The sequence below is a fragment of the Centropristis striata genome, chromosome 16 (genome assembly GCF_030273125.1).
Source record: "Centropristis striata isolate RG_2023a ecotype Rhode Island chromosome 16, C.striata_1.0, whole genome shotgun sequence".
NCBI lineage: Eukaryota > Metazoa > Chordata > Actinopteri > Perciformes > Serranidae > Centropristis > Centropristis striata.
In genome coordinates, this window is record NC_081532.1 from 31,280,038 (window position 1) to 31,298,221 (window position 18,184).

General features: G+C 36.7%; 1 protein-coding gene across 1 annotated transcript; it reads left to right on the plus strand.

Moving 5' to 3' along the window:
• The first annotated feature begins 780 nt into the window (after positions 1-780).
• ak7b (adenylate kinase 7b) lies at positions 781-17,155 on the plus strand. Its single transcript, XM_059353346.1, has 18 exons — positions 781-905; positions 2,837-2,971; positions 3,085-3,193; positions 4,648-4,742; positions 5,640-5,735; positions 5,806-5,889; positions 6,294-6,382; positions 6,604-6,694; positions 6,921-6,998; positions 7,664-7,813; positions 7,985-8,113; positions 8,242-8,347; positions 9,875-10,003; positions 10,108-10,173; positions 10,915-11,112; positions 12,095-12,315; positions 13,592-13,750; positions 14,505-17,155. Exons 1-18 carry the CDS (start codon positions 813-815, stop codon positions 14,541-14,543), a joined length of 2,067 nt encoding a protein of 688 aa, XP_059209329.1. The 5' UTR covers positions 781-812; the 3' UTR covers positions 14,544-17,155.
• The last annotated feature ends 1,029 nt before the right edge of the window (positions 17,156-18,184 follow it).

Genomic DNA, 18,184 nt, shown 5'->3' on the forward strand with positions numbered 1-18,184 from the left:
CATTGAGTAGTCAGCCCTACCATAACATTAAAACACTGCTTGCATAAATGCATCAATAATGGGTTTGAAGTGTATATATAAGAATCATAAGTGGGGCCATTCTCATTAGTCATTTCACTTAAGTACATTTTGATGCTGATACTGTAGGATTTTTACTTGTAGTGGCGAAATTCCACAATGTGGTGTTAGTACTATTAGTTCTTCCACCACTGATATTGATAAACTTGTTTTTGTGAATATACACTCTGGATTTGATGCATTCTATTCATGGGTAGGTTTCTGAGGAGGAGGTTGGTATACTTTCTATATTACTATGACTTTTGGCTGATGGGTCAGACGGCTATACTGCGTCCATGTATTATTTTTAATATGGCGTCCGTTAGTTCTTCCACCTCTCCTCAATAACTGCAGTTTAAATGTTTAACCTTTTGGAGTCTGGGCTGTTTTTTCTTTTTTTTTATATACTTTTCATTCTGCATGTATATACCACTTTAAAAATGGTGTCTTTTTTTCCCCAGGTTGCATATATAACATAAGAGTTAAATGAGGATTAAGTTCCATATCTTTATACTGAATATATTTGACTTTATCTCCGATTTCAAGCCCGAACTTAGAGGGAATTTGACGTCAGGGCTCGACGTTGCTTCGTTTTTACGTCATGACGTTATTAAGAAGTAATGCCCCGGCGCTTTTGGTGACTCCAGAGGGTTAATTTACTCAGACTGCTGTGCGGTTTGTTGATGGTCTCTGCGCAGGCGCTAGCGGGCCATCTCCATAGCAACGGGACACCAACAACACTTAAACTGGCTACAATGGCAGAGTCGAGGATGGAGACGCTTAAACTGTCACCTAAAAGAGTTTTTATCAACAACATAGATTCATACGCTTCTAAAACTATTGCTAAGGTAAATGTATTTTCGATCAATTCAATTGTTTCAGTCAGCGGAATTGTTGACGTAAAGATGACGCATTTCAGGGAACACCTGTTTGTTGAAACCTCTGGTAAACTACAGAAGCTCGTAACGACCAGTGTTGGGGAAGTTACTTTGAAAGCAGAGCTTTGCAAGCTGCCATTGACTTCACACTAGAAGAAGCTGAACTATAGTAAAGCCACACTAGGGAGAACACTACTTTGATCAACTCAAGAGAAAGAAGTTCAAACTACTTGGTAAAAAGAAGAAGATCAAATTGACAATGTACAGTAGTGTTCAAGAGTAATAGCAGTCCAATGTGACTAACCAGATTAATCCAGGTTTTTAGTATATTTTTATTGCTACATGGTAAACAAGGTACCAGTAGTTGCAGTAGATTCTCAGAAAACCAACAAGACCCAGCATTCGTGATATGCACACTCTTAAGGCTGTGCAATTGGGCAATTAGTTGAAAGGGGTGGTAACACTTTACAATAACCATCTAAGTGATGTTTATAGATAGATTTATATAAACCAATTATTAACCAATTACAAAATTCTATACATATTTTAATCTTTAAATGTTTTCAAACAATTTCTTAAAGTTATAAGAATCATTTTGTAATCATTAACATACTTAATATGGTGTTAAAATGTTCAAATGAGTGCAAAACTATTAATAAACTAATAATTATAATGTAATTGTTTGTTTATGGTAAAGTAGCTATCAACTTACATTAATATACCATATATTTGGCATTTATAAATTATAGTTCAACATTAATACATTTTCTATTTACCATTCTAAATGGCCTATATAAGGCTTATAAATGATGTTTAAACATTTATAAACTATCTGTTTACCATTTATAAATGGTTATTTACCATTTATAAATGATGGTTATTGTAAAGTGTTACCAAAGGGGTGTGTTCAAAAATATAGCAGTGTCTGCCGTTGACTTTACAAACTCAAAACTATTTTGTACAAACTTTTTTGTTTATAGGATTTATGTTGCCTTATGCTGAAGAGGACATGCCCTTGAAATGGATGTTTCAACAAGACAATGACCAATAAAAGCAACAAAAAAAAAGCAATAAAAAATAACCAAAAACCTGGATTAATCTGGTTAGTCACATTGGACTGCTGTTATTTTGAACACTACTGTATCTCAAAGCTCATACTGCCAAGTAACGTGAATTGTCAGTATATGAGTTCAGAAAGTTTTTGAACTTGACTGCAGAAAAAGAAACGTAACACATCGTACTTCTCTACAGATGCTCATGCAAATTATATATTATCATTTTTTATTTACCCGCAGCATGGCATTTAGTAGTATTTACAGTATTTGTGTGCGTGTCTGTCTCCGTTTGTGTGTGTGTGTGTGTGTGTGTGTACAGTACTATATCTGTGTCCACATGTCTTCTTTTCCATCACATTCCACCAAAAATTTTTATTCAAAATTAAGCAATCAGTGGTAGACATTGGTTAGTGTGTGTGCTTTACTAGGCTTCAGCTTTGGTGATTTTCAATTTAATAACAATAAATCATATATCTGATTTACTATACAGCACTTTTGAAGATACTCAGTCAGTTTTAATTCCTCATCTGTGTTATTCCACAAACTACTAGAAAAACTGATTTTCAGATATAATAATATGAATGTTTCCCTTTATTCACAAACCCACTACGAATAACTTCTCACAAAGTTCAAGTCCAGTGTGTGGTTGTTGCTGTCTGATGAATGCCGTTGCCTCAACAGGATGAAAGAAAATACAGTTTGTAGTTTCAGTAGTTTAACAACTTAAATCACTAAACAAATGTAAATGTAATTAAACTACTAGCTAAAATGTAGTTAAACTACTAGTTCAGTTACATGTAGTTCAGTACTCCCCAACTCTGTCTAAAGTATTGATCTTATGTAAAGTGTTTGTCAGAAAATGTGGTCGGAGCAGCAGCTGATCCTGAGGAAGAGAAGGAGAGGACACAAGCTTTTCACGTTGTGGGAACGGTATCTGACAAACATGACGAATACAGACCGCATGTCCTGGAGGAGTATTCAGTAAGTACTTCAATAGTTACGGACTGTTTCATGCAAATCATTATTATGCCTCATCTGTAGGCCTCATCCAGGACTTGACATATTTCTTCTTGTGTGACTTCTTTTTATACAAGCAACTGAACAGGGATGAGCTACTTTCAAAGCTCATGGTGTGTGATGTTGTCATATACAACATCAGCCAGCACGCTGATCAGGTGGAGGAAGCCTTCTGGGCTGTTTCAGGTAGGCACTGCTCACTCAGTCTCCGCTGGCTGGTTGATACATTTACAGGCTGTTCAATATACACTTTTTTAATTGAATGTCTACAACTGTGTTGACTAACACAGTAGGTTTGGTGTTTAATATTCATTCACAAATGAATACATATTAATACACTACCGGTCAAAAGTTTTAGAACACACCAACTTTTCCAGAATCTAATTGAAAATTATGCAGTTTAATGTCTCAGTGTACTCTGAAATTAATGCACATTTGCAACAATTACAATTCTTCATTGAGCATGATAGTGTTTTGAAAGTAAAAAAAGATTCAAAATCACATTTTATGTTGGACTAAAGGACGAAAAAAAGACACAAAATGACAAAAAAAAAGACACCAAAAGACACAAAATGGCAAAAAAAAAAGACACAAAATGATCAGAAAAAGACACAAAATGACCAAAAAATACACACAGTGACTTACAAAGACATGAAAAGAATTCAAAAATGGACAAAATAGCCCAAGACTCCATAGAGTTAAGTTGTTAACCCATTTCTTGTTCCCTGAAAAAGGCCTACTTGTATAATTCTGAAATGTACATTATTTTTCAGTTTTGGTTAAGCTTACCTTTTTTTATTTACCTCTGGCAGAACTGCTTGAATTTCAATAAAAAACTGGAAAAATTGGGGTGTTCTAAAACTTTTGACCGGTAGTGTATATCTATCCTTTAAAAAATCTCTAAGGTAGCTACTTCTTCTTTCTGTGTGTTGAGTTGATCATTTTCATCTCACTATGCTGGCTGCATTAAGAACTCTTCTGTTACCTTTTCAAGGCCATCAATACCAGTAAATACTGCAGGCATGTCTCCTTTTTTTATTTGGCTCTCGTGTTTCATTGATATTTTCTAATAATGCTGCTCAAAGAAACAGTCCTTTAGGGGACTATGCATCTGTTTTTTCAACTTCTAATCACTAATATCAAAACATCAATCAACCCACATCTGGGTCTCGTTTCATACAATCCTGACTCCAAGTTCGAGAAACTGACAAAAAATGCTGTCTCCTACAGATTCAATGCTTGCTTGATATCGTATCTGTAGATATGTACGTATGCTATAATATAATCTCAACTATGTGTGAATTCATGTTTTTGTTTTTTGTTAAAGTGACCCCAAAATAACACCCCATAACGTGTGTATATCTAGATGTCATGATTTTTTTTTTTTTAAGCAGTTTATATTAAAGAGAGATTGTCTGGAGCCTACAGCTAAGCAGTCTACGGGTTGATTTGATTGGGAAAAAATGGTTATACCATACTTTCAATCCTGATTACAAAAAAAGTTGTGACTTGATAATTTGCTAATTCATATCGTATTGTAAATATATGAATATGATTCTGAATTGGATGCTTTGTGTTGTGTCTCAACTGGAATTGGCTCATAATTAATCAGGTTATGACTCATCTTTTTTTGTTTGCAGCTCTCCACAATGAAATGGGTCGTTTTTCTAGACCGAAGGTGTTCATCCTCATCTCCACAGTGATGACCTGGGCATGCAGCAAGCCAGTCAATCCTGTAAGTGGAACCATGCACATAGCCTAACATGTTCTCTTTTCATGTAACATGAATCCCTACAGCAGGGGTGGACAACCTTTACTAACTAAAGAGCCACTGTTGGCCAAAAGAATGAGAGAAAATTGCGGAATTCAGCCGCAAACCTTAAAAATTAGCCTAAAATGAAAATGAAACACCCTAATAAGTCTAAATTAGCCTACCAACATTATTAATCGTCATATTGAACATTTATTAATATGATTTTGAAAACTAGTCTATCGGCAGGATATCAAAACTAAACTCAAAGTTGGCAAAACTTAAAGGTTAAGGCGCCGGGCCGGAGACTTTCGTGAACTATGAAGCACATTTCAGTTGACTTAAATGTGAAAACTTTTTTAATATGCTGTGAAAAGGCTATACAATTTTACAATTGAAGAAAACAAATAGTTTTTGGTCTACACCATTGATAAATTAAAATTTTAATGTAAAAGTATATATATATATTTTTTTGTCTCAGCCACAGGGAGCCCCTGCAGGCGGTCTAAAGAGCCACATGAGGCTCTGGAGCCACAGGTTGGCCACCCCTGCCCTACAGCCTTTAGGGCTGGGATGTATTTGTACATTCATGCATTAATTTGTACCTCTGTTGATTACAATTTTTTGCAATTATCATCAGTCCCACCATATAGTTTGCAGTATTAAACAAGTAAAAAAAACAGTAATTAAACTAAACTGAGTATTTTCTTTTATTTACCCTTTTCTGGACCAACAGGATCATCATACTGGATAGTGTTTGGTATTTGTAATTGATGATAAATTGATAATCAATATTGTTAAATACATGGTCATATCAGATGTCTGTTTAAGGAGAATACTTTTGTTGTGAATAGGTTCCATATTGTCTGTGTTGTATGACAGGATGAGCCTTTCACTGATGAGATGAGAAGAAGAGCACATCCCAACTTCAAACAGCACCTTGACCTGGAGAAGAGGGTGGTCAAAATGGGCAAAAGTGTGAGTTTCACAGTCTTTAACATTCTGTAAAGGAGACGCATGTGGTTGACGTATGGCTGTTGCTTTCCAGAACAGGAAATTGTTCTCAACATATGTGGTGGCATCAGGACTTCAGTACGGGATGGGAGAGCAGGTCTTCCACTTCTTTTTCAAGGTGAGAATAGAAGACAACTGTAGATTGCTGCTTTATCAACAAGATCCATTTTATCTTCTATTATACAAATGTGTTTCTCTATTTTCCGCTGAAACTAAAAGTCTGAATTAGAGATCTACTTGTTTCCTAGTAACTCAAACTCCGTCCGGGAATGAGTCTAGTGAGGTCCAAATTATACTTGTCTTACTGGGTAAAGTACAGTATTACAACATTTTCATCAGGAGTATTTAGTAAAACTAACTGAAAATCAGTGTTCGTCACAATCAAGTCATTTCATTTTTGTTTGTTTTAGTTGATACAAATAATGTTTTAGTCTAGTTTTTGTTGTTTAAAACCCATCCACAGTGTGAAGACTATGAATTTGCTTCACACGTGTAACTAATGGAAATAATCTGTCTCATTAGACATCATGGCTGGGACAAGAACCAACAATACCTGTCTTTGGAGATGGCAAGAACATTGTCCCCACAATTCACATCACTGACTTGGCAAGGTGGAACACACACACACACACACACACACACACACACATGCACACAAGCACGCACGCACGCACACACACACACACACACACACACACACACACACACACACAAACACACAAAAGGCTTTGGTGAAATCTCACCAATATTGACTTCAATTGGTCACATAGAAATGAGATATAAAGGAACTATGTCTTTGCTATGAACACTGGGATTTCTTTTTTTGTTGAAGTGTTATTCAGAATGTGATTGAGCATCAGCCCAAGCGGCATTACCTGCTAGCTGTGGACAATTCCAACAACACCATGGAGGACATTGTTAAGGTGTGTAGCAACTGGTGAAGAAATCTTTTGTCCAAAAAATAGGAAAAAAATGGTTATCCATAGAAAATGTGATAAGGCTGATAACTGATTTAATTCAGTTAGAGTTATTGATCAATTTAGAACTTTATTCTATCGCACAAAGAAAACAGTGCATTAGGTCGTATTACCTTTGTGACACGTTTTCCGTCATACAGATATAATGGCATGTGGCTTCTTTCTCCACCAGGCAGTTGCCTCTTCACTTGGACCAGGGAAGATTGAGAAAAGGCCAATTGAGGAAGCCCTCCTCACACGGGACATGAGTGTAACCAGCTCAGAATTTGACAAAACCTTTTATAAATGTTGCAGCGTGGTTAGCTTAGCTTAGCATTACAACTTTGAGTAAGGGTAATGGGAAACATGGCTTTGTTCAAAGTTAGGAAACATACTCACCAAAATATCTGAATCTAATAATGTGTTTTGTTTAATCTGTGCACAATAAAGAAGAGTTATTTTTGTATTAGAACTATGTCTTTACAAACAGCAGCAGGGTGCAGAGACCTTGTGCAGCTTTTCTGGAGTCTTGAGTCTCCAGGTTTGCTGTTGCGCATACACACCAAAACCAAAACCTGTGCTCTATGACCATATCTGGCAACCCGCCATATAGCAAGTGCTGCACAGACTTGCTGGGCAGATGGTTAAACTGCTGTTCTTCATGAAATAGTTCCAGCCCGAAAACCTTAATTTGTTGTTTTTATAGTTCTGTTTCTGTACAGATTAAACAAAGAAATGCATCATGTTAATTAGTGAGCTTTGGAAGTGTTGGTGGGTGTACTTTGGACAACACAAGGCTGGTTGTTTATCTTAATGCTAAGGAAGGCTAACCACGTCCTGACTGTGTACTGAACACAATAACATGATTGATATCCATCTCTCAGAAATGATTTTTCTAAGATCTTTTGACATGTTATATCCTTGCATATAACAAAGGTAATGGAATTTGATTCGTTGCTGATCAACCTATGCATGGAGGCTGTCCATCTCAAGGAACTGTTCTCCATCAACTGGTTGTGTGAGTCTGGTCTGGTGGAGAACATAGAGCTGGTGGTAGAGGAGTACCAGCAGACCAGGGCACTACTGGTAGGTACTAAAGCAAAAACATGATCCTGTCTAAAGTAAATATGAACTATTTTAATCATGAAATGGCGAATAACGTCATATTTATTGAGAAAGTTGTAGCTGATATAATGACAAGTTTTTTGGGTCTTATTAAGTTTTGCAAAGTAATCCATGTAAGTGTGTTTTCTCCAGCCTATCCGTGTGTGTGTGTTGGGTCCTCCTGCGGTGGGGAAGAGCACAATATCCAAACAGATCTGTGAATACTACAAACTCCATCACATCACACTGAAGGAGACCATCTCTGAAACCATCTCACAGCTGGTGAGCTTCTCCTAAGGCACACAAACACACATGTGCTAGTGTAAAAAAAAAAAACCCACAAACAGACATACATCTTCTGCACATGTCTTTTAATATCCTTACAATTCAATTTCTCTACCCATTTCTAGGAAGATGATGTGAAGAATGCTGATCCAGATGCAGAGAATGAGGACTCTGCAGCTGAGGCCAAGGAGCTGTTGAACAACCTAAAGGACAGTATGGAGCAGAATGGAGGTACACACTGTTCTAACCAGAGTTTACCTGCCCAGTACTACTTGCTAGCACCCCCAGAAACAGCATTCAGCCACACATGTTTGAGCAACCAGGCTCAGATGAAGGAGTCTAGTTTGAATAGCAGACGTGAGTTTGGTGGTGCTGTGTAAGTGTCTTAGCATATCTATGTGATTAGATAGAAATAGTAGAGGTATGATAGCAGACTATCACATGATTATTTACATATGGTTCTCAGCAATTTCAGCTGTATCATGCAGAGATTTTAAAGTATCTGTGATCAATATGTAGTATTATAGCAATGTATCAAATGACAATGCAAAAAACAATGTCAATGTGAAAGGGGTTTTGAGTGATTGATCTACATAAACATATCAGCTGAATCTGTGATTCCTTCACAGCTTTAAAGTGATTGTCAGCTCACTGTTGGTTCACTCTCACCGCTGTCGTCATGTCAGTTTCAGCCTCAGAAGTCAGCTGTTTTTAGAGAAAAAGCTTGAAAAATCCATTTCCCTCTAGCTACACAGCAGCAAACAGCAGGCAGACTAAGTTAAAGACTACAGTAGCTGGTGAATCCTGGAATCAAGGTTGTGTGTTAACAAGTGGTCATATACATAGGTTGTTTAGCCCTCACTCGATTTGACAAATGGTTTGGTTTAAATGTGATGACCACTGCAGTACAGACGCTCATTAAACCAGTAGTTCTCAACCTTTTTTGAGTCGCGACCCCCAATTTAACATGCATGTTGTCCGACCTCCGAGCGACCCCCGCTCACTGAACACAATCTCACACGCACAGTTCAGATCACCCAAAAATAAACAAAATTACCACAAAAAGACACAAAATGACAAAAAAAAGACACAAAATGACACAAATTGACCAAAAAAGACACAAAATTACCAAAAAAAGACAAATGACCAAAAAATACACAAAAATGACTGAAAAAAAGACACAAAATGACAAAAAAAGACACAAAATGACAAAAATATGGAAACAAAATGACCAAAAAAAGACACAAAATGACCAAAAAGACTAAAACACACTTTAACACAGTGGAGACAGAGCTGACTTCCAAAATGATTTGGCGACCCCCAGAAATCATCTCGCGACCCCAACTGGGGTCCCGACCCCAAGGTTGAGAATAGCTGCATTAAACAATGAAAAAAGCTGGTAAGTTGACCGTTGAGTTGAGTTCTTGGAACTTTTGATTGTGTACTTGAGGAGTCATGACAAGTATTTTTCAGCCTTTGAAAAACTATTGAAGGAGCTTTAAGCGTCAGAGGCTTTCTTTAAATTATTTTTTTAAAGTTTTAAACCAGAAAGCCTGCGTTACAAACTGGGGACATGGAGTCTGAAGACGTAGGCATCTCCCAAGCAGGAGGGGGCCTTGGCTCATAACTGAATTTGAGGATATCTCAGACTTATTCTGTCTTTCACAAGTCCCCAAACCTTACAAAAGAGCAAAGCTATCATTGGAATGTCACTTTAAAACCATTGTGCCACAATATGATGTCAACTTTGTCCATTAGGTCTTTTGGATGACCAGCTGTTAGTGAAGGTGGTGAAGGATAAACTGATGTCTAATCCGTGCAGAAACCAGGGTTTTGTTCTCGATGGCTTTCCTAAGACATATGAACAAGCTAAAGAGCTCTTCTATGGTGAGACACTGACACATAGCTGCTACTGCACTACTGCATACACTCAGTATAACATAGATACATACATTAATATCTGTATGGTTTCTTTTTATTTCCTTTTTAAGCTGAAGAACATGAATCAGAAGATGGGGCATCCCAGCTTTCTTCATACAGCAAGAAGATTATGCCAGGTCTGTGTAGTGGTATTTTTCCACAGCAGTGAGATTTAAACATGACTGTAGAGATTGCAGTAATCACAAGGACACGCTACAAATATTTTAACAAAGAGCAAGTTGAATTAATTTTCAATAACTGCAAAAATATCCACAGAGATATTGATAAAAGGAGTGTAGTGGAGTGTTTATGTTTGTATGTGTGTACACTACCGGTCGAAAGTTTTAGAACACCCCAATTTTTCCAGTTTTCTATTGAAATTCAAGCAGTCAAATGAACAACTTGAAAGGGTACAAAGGTAAGTGGTGAACTGCCAGAGGTAAATAAAAAAAGGTAAGGTTAATGTACATTTCAGAATTATACAAGTAGGCCTTTTTCAGGGAACAAGAAATGGGTTAACAACTTAACTCTTTGTCCATTTTTTAATTATTTTCATGTCCTTGTAAGTAATTCTGTGTCTTTTTTTTGTCATTTTGTGTATATTTTTTAGTCATTTTGTGTCTTTTGGTGTCTTTTTTTGTCATTTTGTGTCTTTTTTTAGTCCTTTAGTCCAACATAAAATGTGATTTTGAATCTTTTTTTTATGTTCAAAACACTATCATGCTCAATAAAGAATTTTAAATGTTGCAAATGTGCATTCATTTCAGAGTACACTGAGACATTAAACTGCATAATTTTCAATTAAATTCTGGAAAAGTTGGTGTGTTCTAAAACTTTTGACCAGTAGTGTATATAAGTTTCCTTTGTGCTTGTTGCAGAGTTTGTGTTGTGCCTGGACGCGTCAGATTCCTTCCTGAAGGATCGCGTGATGAACCTTTCTGAGAGGCTGGTACAGGAGCACAACTATGAGCAGGAGCACTTCCTGCAGCGAGTGGCCAGATTCAGACAGAATAATGTGGAACATGAAACTGCTGTAAACTACTTTGATGAGCTGGACATCAGTCCTCTGTACCTGGGTAATCCATGAAGCATGGCTACATTCTTCTGCATCTTGCATCTTAAAACAGCACAGATTGAAAAACTGTAACATATGAATCCACGAAAAAGTTATGTGGAAAAAAAGTGGAATGACACAGGAAAAAAAGCATTGAATGTGCAAAGGGAAATATATGTTCTGCATGTTTGAGAAGCCTTTGTTTGCATGGCCAGGTTCAAGATGCTTCCTCTACAAAGAAGCATGTGTCACAGTGTTCAGGTGGCATTTTAGCCCTTTCTTCCACAAAGACAGTCTTTAAATCTGGGAGAAGCTGGGAGCCTGCTGGTGAATCTTGATCTTGTGTGGAAGAATGGGCCAAAATCCTACCTGAATACTGTGAGACAACTGTTTCTTTGTACAGGAAGCATCTTAAAGCAAACAAAGGCTTCTCCATCAATTGTAAGATACATTTCAGTTAGCATGTTCAAGACTTTTGTTCTACTTGATTTCTTTATTTGTTTAGTTGTTTTTTTTTTACTTAAAGGACTAGTTTGGATTTTTTGAAATGAGGTTGTATGAGGTACTTACTCACAGTCAATGCATTACAATGATATGCAAAAGTTTGGGCACCCCTGACAATTTCCATTATTTTCTTTTATAAATCATTGGGTGTTTGGATCAGCAACTTCATTTTGATCTATCAAAGAACTGGATGGACACAGTAATATTTCAGTCGTGAAACTAGGTTTATTGGATTAAAAGAAGATGGGTGTAGGTGCAAAAATTTGGTTGCAAAATTAAGTTGCAGATCCAAACCCCAAATGATGAACAAATGAATGTTCAGCACTCAACACAAATTCTGTTTTTCATTATTAATTTCATTTTTTTGATGTCTTCAATACTGATGTGGGCCAAATAAAAAAGTTTATCTACAGTAAAATATACCATAGATTTAGAATATCACTGACAGATATTTTCATCATATTGTCAAACCTTGCTGTGTTCCTTGTCGTCCTCTCCAGAGATCACCAGTAGCGATGAACCGGACTGCCTGCTGCTGATGCAGAAGATCTTCGACACGGTGGGCAAGCCCAGGAACTACGGCCCCAGCAGCCAGGAGGTGGAGGAAGAGGAGAGGAAGCAGGCTGAGGAGAAGATGAGGAGAGAGGCCCAGGAGGAAGCTGAAAAGGAGAGGAAAGAGGAAGAAGAGGCCAAACAAAGGGCTGCACGCTGGGAGGAGTGGGTAGGTACTGGGAGCTGAGCTGGGGTTTGCTTTTTGGGATGTTGTTAGAGAAAGCATATTCTTCAACGATCAATAAGGATGTAATACTCAACTGATGTGCTGTCATCATGGAGGTCTATCAGAGGTAAGACTGTGTCCCAATAATGCTTTGCTATCCAATCCAGTCCAATCCACTTTATTTATATAGTACAATTTTAGCAAACACAAGGTTTCCAAAGTGCTGCACAAACAATAAATACATAACACAATACAAAGAGATGTAGTAAACAATAGAACAGTAAGATGCAATAAGATAAAATAAATTAAAAATGGGATAAAAATAAATAAAATAAAATGTAAAATGTACTAACAAAAAATCATAAAATCAACATAAAATCAACATAAAATCGGTGTCTATCCGTCTGTACAGTGTACAGAGTAAATTAAAAAAGAAGTATAAGCTGGATGTAAGAGAGTACAGCTAGGGGGCCTCAGTATGAAACAAGCATTTTCTTTTTTTAATATTTGAGTACAAAGTCAACAAGTACACAGCATCTTACACTGCCAACAACAACAACAAAACTTGAAGCAAAACAAAACCTTAACTCTTTGTAGCAGACAACCAGGGGGGTTACTTAGCAGCTGATGTTTTAAAAAAAAAATTTTTAACCTGGAATCTGTTTTATAGTTTGGATTTTTTGAAGTGAGGTTGTATGAGGTACCTACCCACAGTCATTCTGTACAGTAGATGACGGTCTGTGTGCATAAAAGAAGAGGACCTCAATTATAAGCATGATAATCAACCCACTCACTGTAGAGTGGGTTTACCTGGAAAAATATGGAATATGGTTACATCATTACCATATTTATATGGTACCATATTTATATGGTTATATACATATAACCACATGATATATGGTTATATCAGTAATTCAATTCAACAAGTGGAAAAAACACATTATATAGATCCATTACACACAGAATGAAACATTTCAATCATCCTAATTTATTTAATTTCTTCTAATTATAATGATTATGGTTTACATTTAATGAAGACATAACATTCAGTGTCTCAAAAAAAATGTAACATTTCAAAAGACCAATTTTAAAAAGTATGTTTAATATGGAAATGTTGGCCTCTGAAAAGTACGTCCATCTATATGCACTAAGTTCTTGGTTGGGGCTATTTGACCTGAACTACTATAAATTTACTTTTCCGCAATATTATAATTTATTGAGATGCACCTGTATGAACATTTTTTTGTATATTAACTTTGATGCATTATGTGCATGGCAGACAAAGAGTCTGGAGGAGGTGAGGCAGCAGGAGGACGAGCAGCTGGAGGCACAGTCAGTCCCTATGAGGACCTACCTGATGGAGCATGTCATGCCCACTCTGACCCCGGGCCTGATCGAATGCTGCACAGCCATGCCACAGGACCCTGTGGACTTCCTGGTATTACCCCTCAGCACAGATTATTACCTAATCCTCATAGTCCGGTGGTTTAGGACCAGATTTGGGAAGAAAGGGGACACGTCGGACAAAAGCACGAAATTTTTTCCACATTCTCTCTATCCCTATAGGTTTAAATTTTTGATAGGAGCCACTTCATCAAGATTGCAGATCGGAGATGGCAGCCATATAAAATCTATGAGAACCAATGTATCTTCTAAGCCACTTAGAAGGTCAATATTGGTGTCAAAATCTACATTTTCTGGGCCAAAGAATAATTTAAAGCTACTGAGAATATCACTAGATGATCAAATAGATATGTTCATTTTGGCCATGTATTTACATAATTATTAGATTCCAAACATGTTCAGTTCAGGATTCCCTGCTGCAGCACTTGAAGCGAGTTGCCCAGTCTGAGTGAAAATGAACATTTCTATTTGATCAAATAATCATCTAGTGATATTCTCAACAGCTTTAAATGATTCCTTGACCCAGAAAATGTAGATTTTGACACCAAGATTGACCTTCTGAGTGGCTTGGAAGATGTATTGGTTCTCATAGACTTTATATGGGTGCCATCTTGGATCGGCCATCTTGATGAAGTGGCTCCTACCAAAAATTGAAACCTATGATGATAGAGAGCAAGTGGAAAAAATTTGGTGCTTTTGTCCAGCGTGTCCCCTTTATTTAGCCTGACTATCATTATCTGCCTTCACTTGATTCTGTTGTGATCATCACTTTGTTTGTCTCATTCCAGGCGGAGTTCTTGATAAAGAACGATCCCTTTAACTACTGAATGTGGCGGTCATTTCTTCTGGTTCTACCTACACATGATGCAAATAGAAAATGTAAAAAAAAAAATGAAATGAAATGTTGTTTTTTCTCCTAATATTCTAGAGCTTTTTAGTATATTTAGGAACTGGAGTCAATTACATGCAGCATTTCTATTAGAGGAAAACCTCCTGTAGTCTGGAGTCTTGTCACAGTATTTCAGCCATCACATGCCAAGTGTCCCTCGGTTCATGCTGGGATTTTGATTAGGTCTGATTTGTAAGTGGCCCATTCTCCTGCCCCTGTTGTATTTACACACAGCTTTGTTTGGGCTCTTGTGTGCCGGCCATTACTTAAAAGCACCCTAAAAAAGCGGATGAAAGTGTGTATGAAGCCAAAAGCTAATTAGGAAGTTAATTTGCGTAATGAACTTGGTAAACTCCAAAGTAGACACGCTCGGGTCATAATTGCTTTGATTTGGCTTCCGATATCCAGGAAGGATAAATGTTACAAATGGCAGCTAATTTGTGTCTCTCTCATGTTGCCACTCGCGACTCCAAAGTGTACATAATTGGTTGCGACGGAACACCAAATTATTTCATTGTACATACTTAATCACCACATGGGGAAATTAGTTGAGTTTATTTGGGAAACATTGTGACGCAAGCCGCTGCAAGACAATTTGACTGCACCATCTGTGAGTCCCAGGTACAAACGCTACATGGTGAGTTTTCTGACAGTGAAACACACACATTTTGACTGCAAGTATTGTAATACAATATTCTCATAGGCTCATGTGATCTGAAACATAGGGGAACATATTTTTTCATCTTGGTGATCAGACTGAAGATCTTGACATTTGCATGTGTCTTGCAGTGTCAGAATTTCAACACCAGCATCCATGTCCCAACACAAGCTGCTGAACGCAACAGCAACTCTGTTTCCCTGAGATTTTTACTCAGGAGAAAGCATGAAAGGTACTCCTTTAAGGTATAATTATTGTATTCAAAATCGGACTTAACTAAAAGAACATATACATATGAGCAGAAAGATATACATGGAGTATCAGAAGTAAAAGTCATTATGAAAAATTACTCACTGTATAGTGTTTTATTTATCATTTATATTGTCTATTATTTATATTTTTCCGATTTAGCAGCATTATCAACACCTAATAAGGCTAATTTTAACATCTTATACAGATTGAAAGACTACAGTTTACCTATGCAAAATGTATAAATGGAACATGTGTTTTACTTATATAATTTTGATACTGAAAAGTAACTATAGCTGTAAAATAAATGCAATGGAGGAAAAAGGGACAATTCAAAAAGTAATGGATTAGAAGTATAAAGTATCCAAGTCACTCAAAACTGTACTTAATACAGAATTAGGGATGCACCAAATGGACTTTTTCAGTCTTGATAACAAACAGTCTTGATATCATCCAATACTTATTCATGTTTAATTATTAAGATATATTCCTCACTCAGTGGAAGCGACATTTAGCTGCATTAGGCTTGACTTAAACATCGCTGTCCTGGCTCTGTAAAATAAAGTATAACAAATAAATAGATATAAAATCACTGAATTGATTTTTTAAAATTAAAATAATAAATATTTATAATAAAGCATTGGTTATATAATAGACCAGTCCAATTGTTACTGATACCTGATCCATCTATTTGAGTCAGTATTGGCCTGAGATCTGATCTGAGTTTCAGCTCATTTCTATTCTTTATACTACAAAACTTTGGAAGGGTGCTTCAGAGTTGACCTTTGACCTTTAGGCAAGACTCCAGCAAAGTTCCTGCCTGGGTCACACACATAGACTGTATATAAATAAATAATATATACATTTGGATATGTCTGGCTTGATTTCAGCTGAAACATGCCTCAGTCAGTGTTTTACTACCAGTGTTGGGCCACTAGGTGGCAGTCTTACATAATCTATCGGCAGTTGGGAATGAGTCGCTGGTGATGAATATGAAATTTCTCTATGTTCTTATTGTAGATGATCTGTGATAAGATGCTTTTATTGCTTTTTAATAAATATTAATTTAGGGCGTACGGCAGCAACCATCCTCACAGAACTTTGACAGTTGTGAAATTAAACTTTTAAGTTTAGGATTCCATTGGTTTTGCTCTTTGTCTCTTTAGTTGTGATGGGTATCAGTGCTCATAATGACAACCCAAGACTTATGCTTATTCCATAAATTATTCTATAGAAATAAATAAAAGATCAAATGGAAAACCTCCTGCAGGTGAGGGCTTAACATCTTTGGGAAAAAAAGGTTTCATAAAGTGACAACAGCTCTATGTTACAGTTCAGTAGCTGCACATATTAGCAGACACACAGTTCTATTTCTTAAACTTAGTTTAAAGTGCTTTAATCATCCCTTTACAGCCTATGTGTATGGCCTAAAAGATGAACTCAGTGTCACCCTTCCAGTTTCCACATACACATTACAAGGGATTTTACTCTGTGGAAACAGTTGTATAATGTCTTCCCTGGCTCTCAGTAGATAACTGTATATTGCAGAGGTTAGTATTGTGTGTGGTTACAAATATGTGGTGGCTGTGAGTGTGAAGGTAGATGTAGAGAATGTGTGGAGAGTAGTAGTAGTTGGCAGAACAAAAATAAGTCATTATTAAAAGGATGTATTGGGGAAGGAAGGAGGTATAGAAAATGTAAACTAAATAGACAGGTTAGAAAAGATTTTTGAAAAGAAATACATGTATGTAAAAACATACATAAATATATGTAGGGATATAAACTGTTTTTACAGATGTTCATCCCTTACACTTAAACTTTTTGCATTTTATCGTAACAGTTATTACGACCCTTTGATGAGTTTTAGGGTTTATTAACATTTTTATAGACGGAGGAAGGTCTGGCCGGCTGTACCCAATATCATTTTGGGATAAGACACTCCAGCTTGTCTGTATTTCTTTAAACCAATCACAATGGTCGTTGGCTGTGCTACGCTCCTCCCTTAGGGCAGGAGAATGCTGTCTAATATTTCAGTTATAAACTTTTACCAATTGTGTGGAATATTTAATTGTTTTTCAATCTTTTATGTATTTACATCTGTTACCATGTTAATAAAGGGCTTTCCTCAGCACATGGCTAACGTTTACCTGGCCTGCTACTCCAGTTAACCTATTCCTCAACCTTTATCTTAACCTCTCCTTCACAGTTCCCAACTCAACCACACCCCCACTCCATATACAACCCTGACCCCAGTACTTAACCTTAAAGGTGCACTTTGTAATTACTGGCCACATACTCCAAAAAATATTTCAGAGGGTCCTTACTGCAGAACGCAGAATGTTTAAGTGTCAGATTAAATGGTGGGGATGGATGTCTGACACCACCCCTGTCTACTGCATTTGCATTTTTTGCAGTCGTCCTGAGTTGGAGGTTTACTACTATTTATTTTTTATATTGTTTATTAACCTTTGAGACCATTTAGACAGGTTTTGATCCATGAGTCGAAATCATCACTTCATTTGGATACATTACATCTAACTTTTTAAAATTACTTATTTATTTATAATTATTTGTTTTATTAATGCAAAATTAACTAAAGTTATAACATAAATGTAGTCCAGTAAAAAGTACAAATGAATTGCAGTGAAGTTAAGTGTAAAGAGGCAGGACTT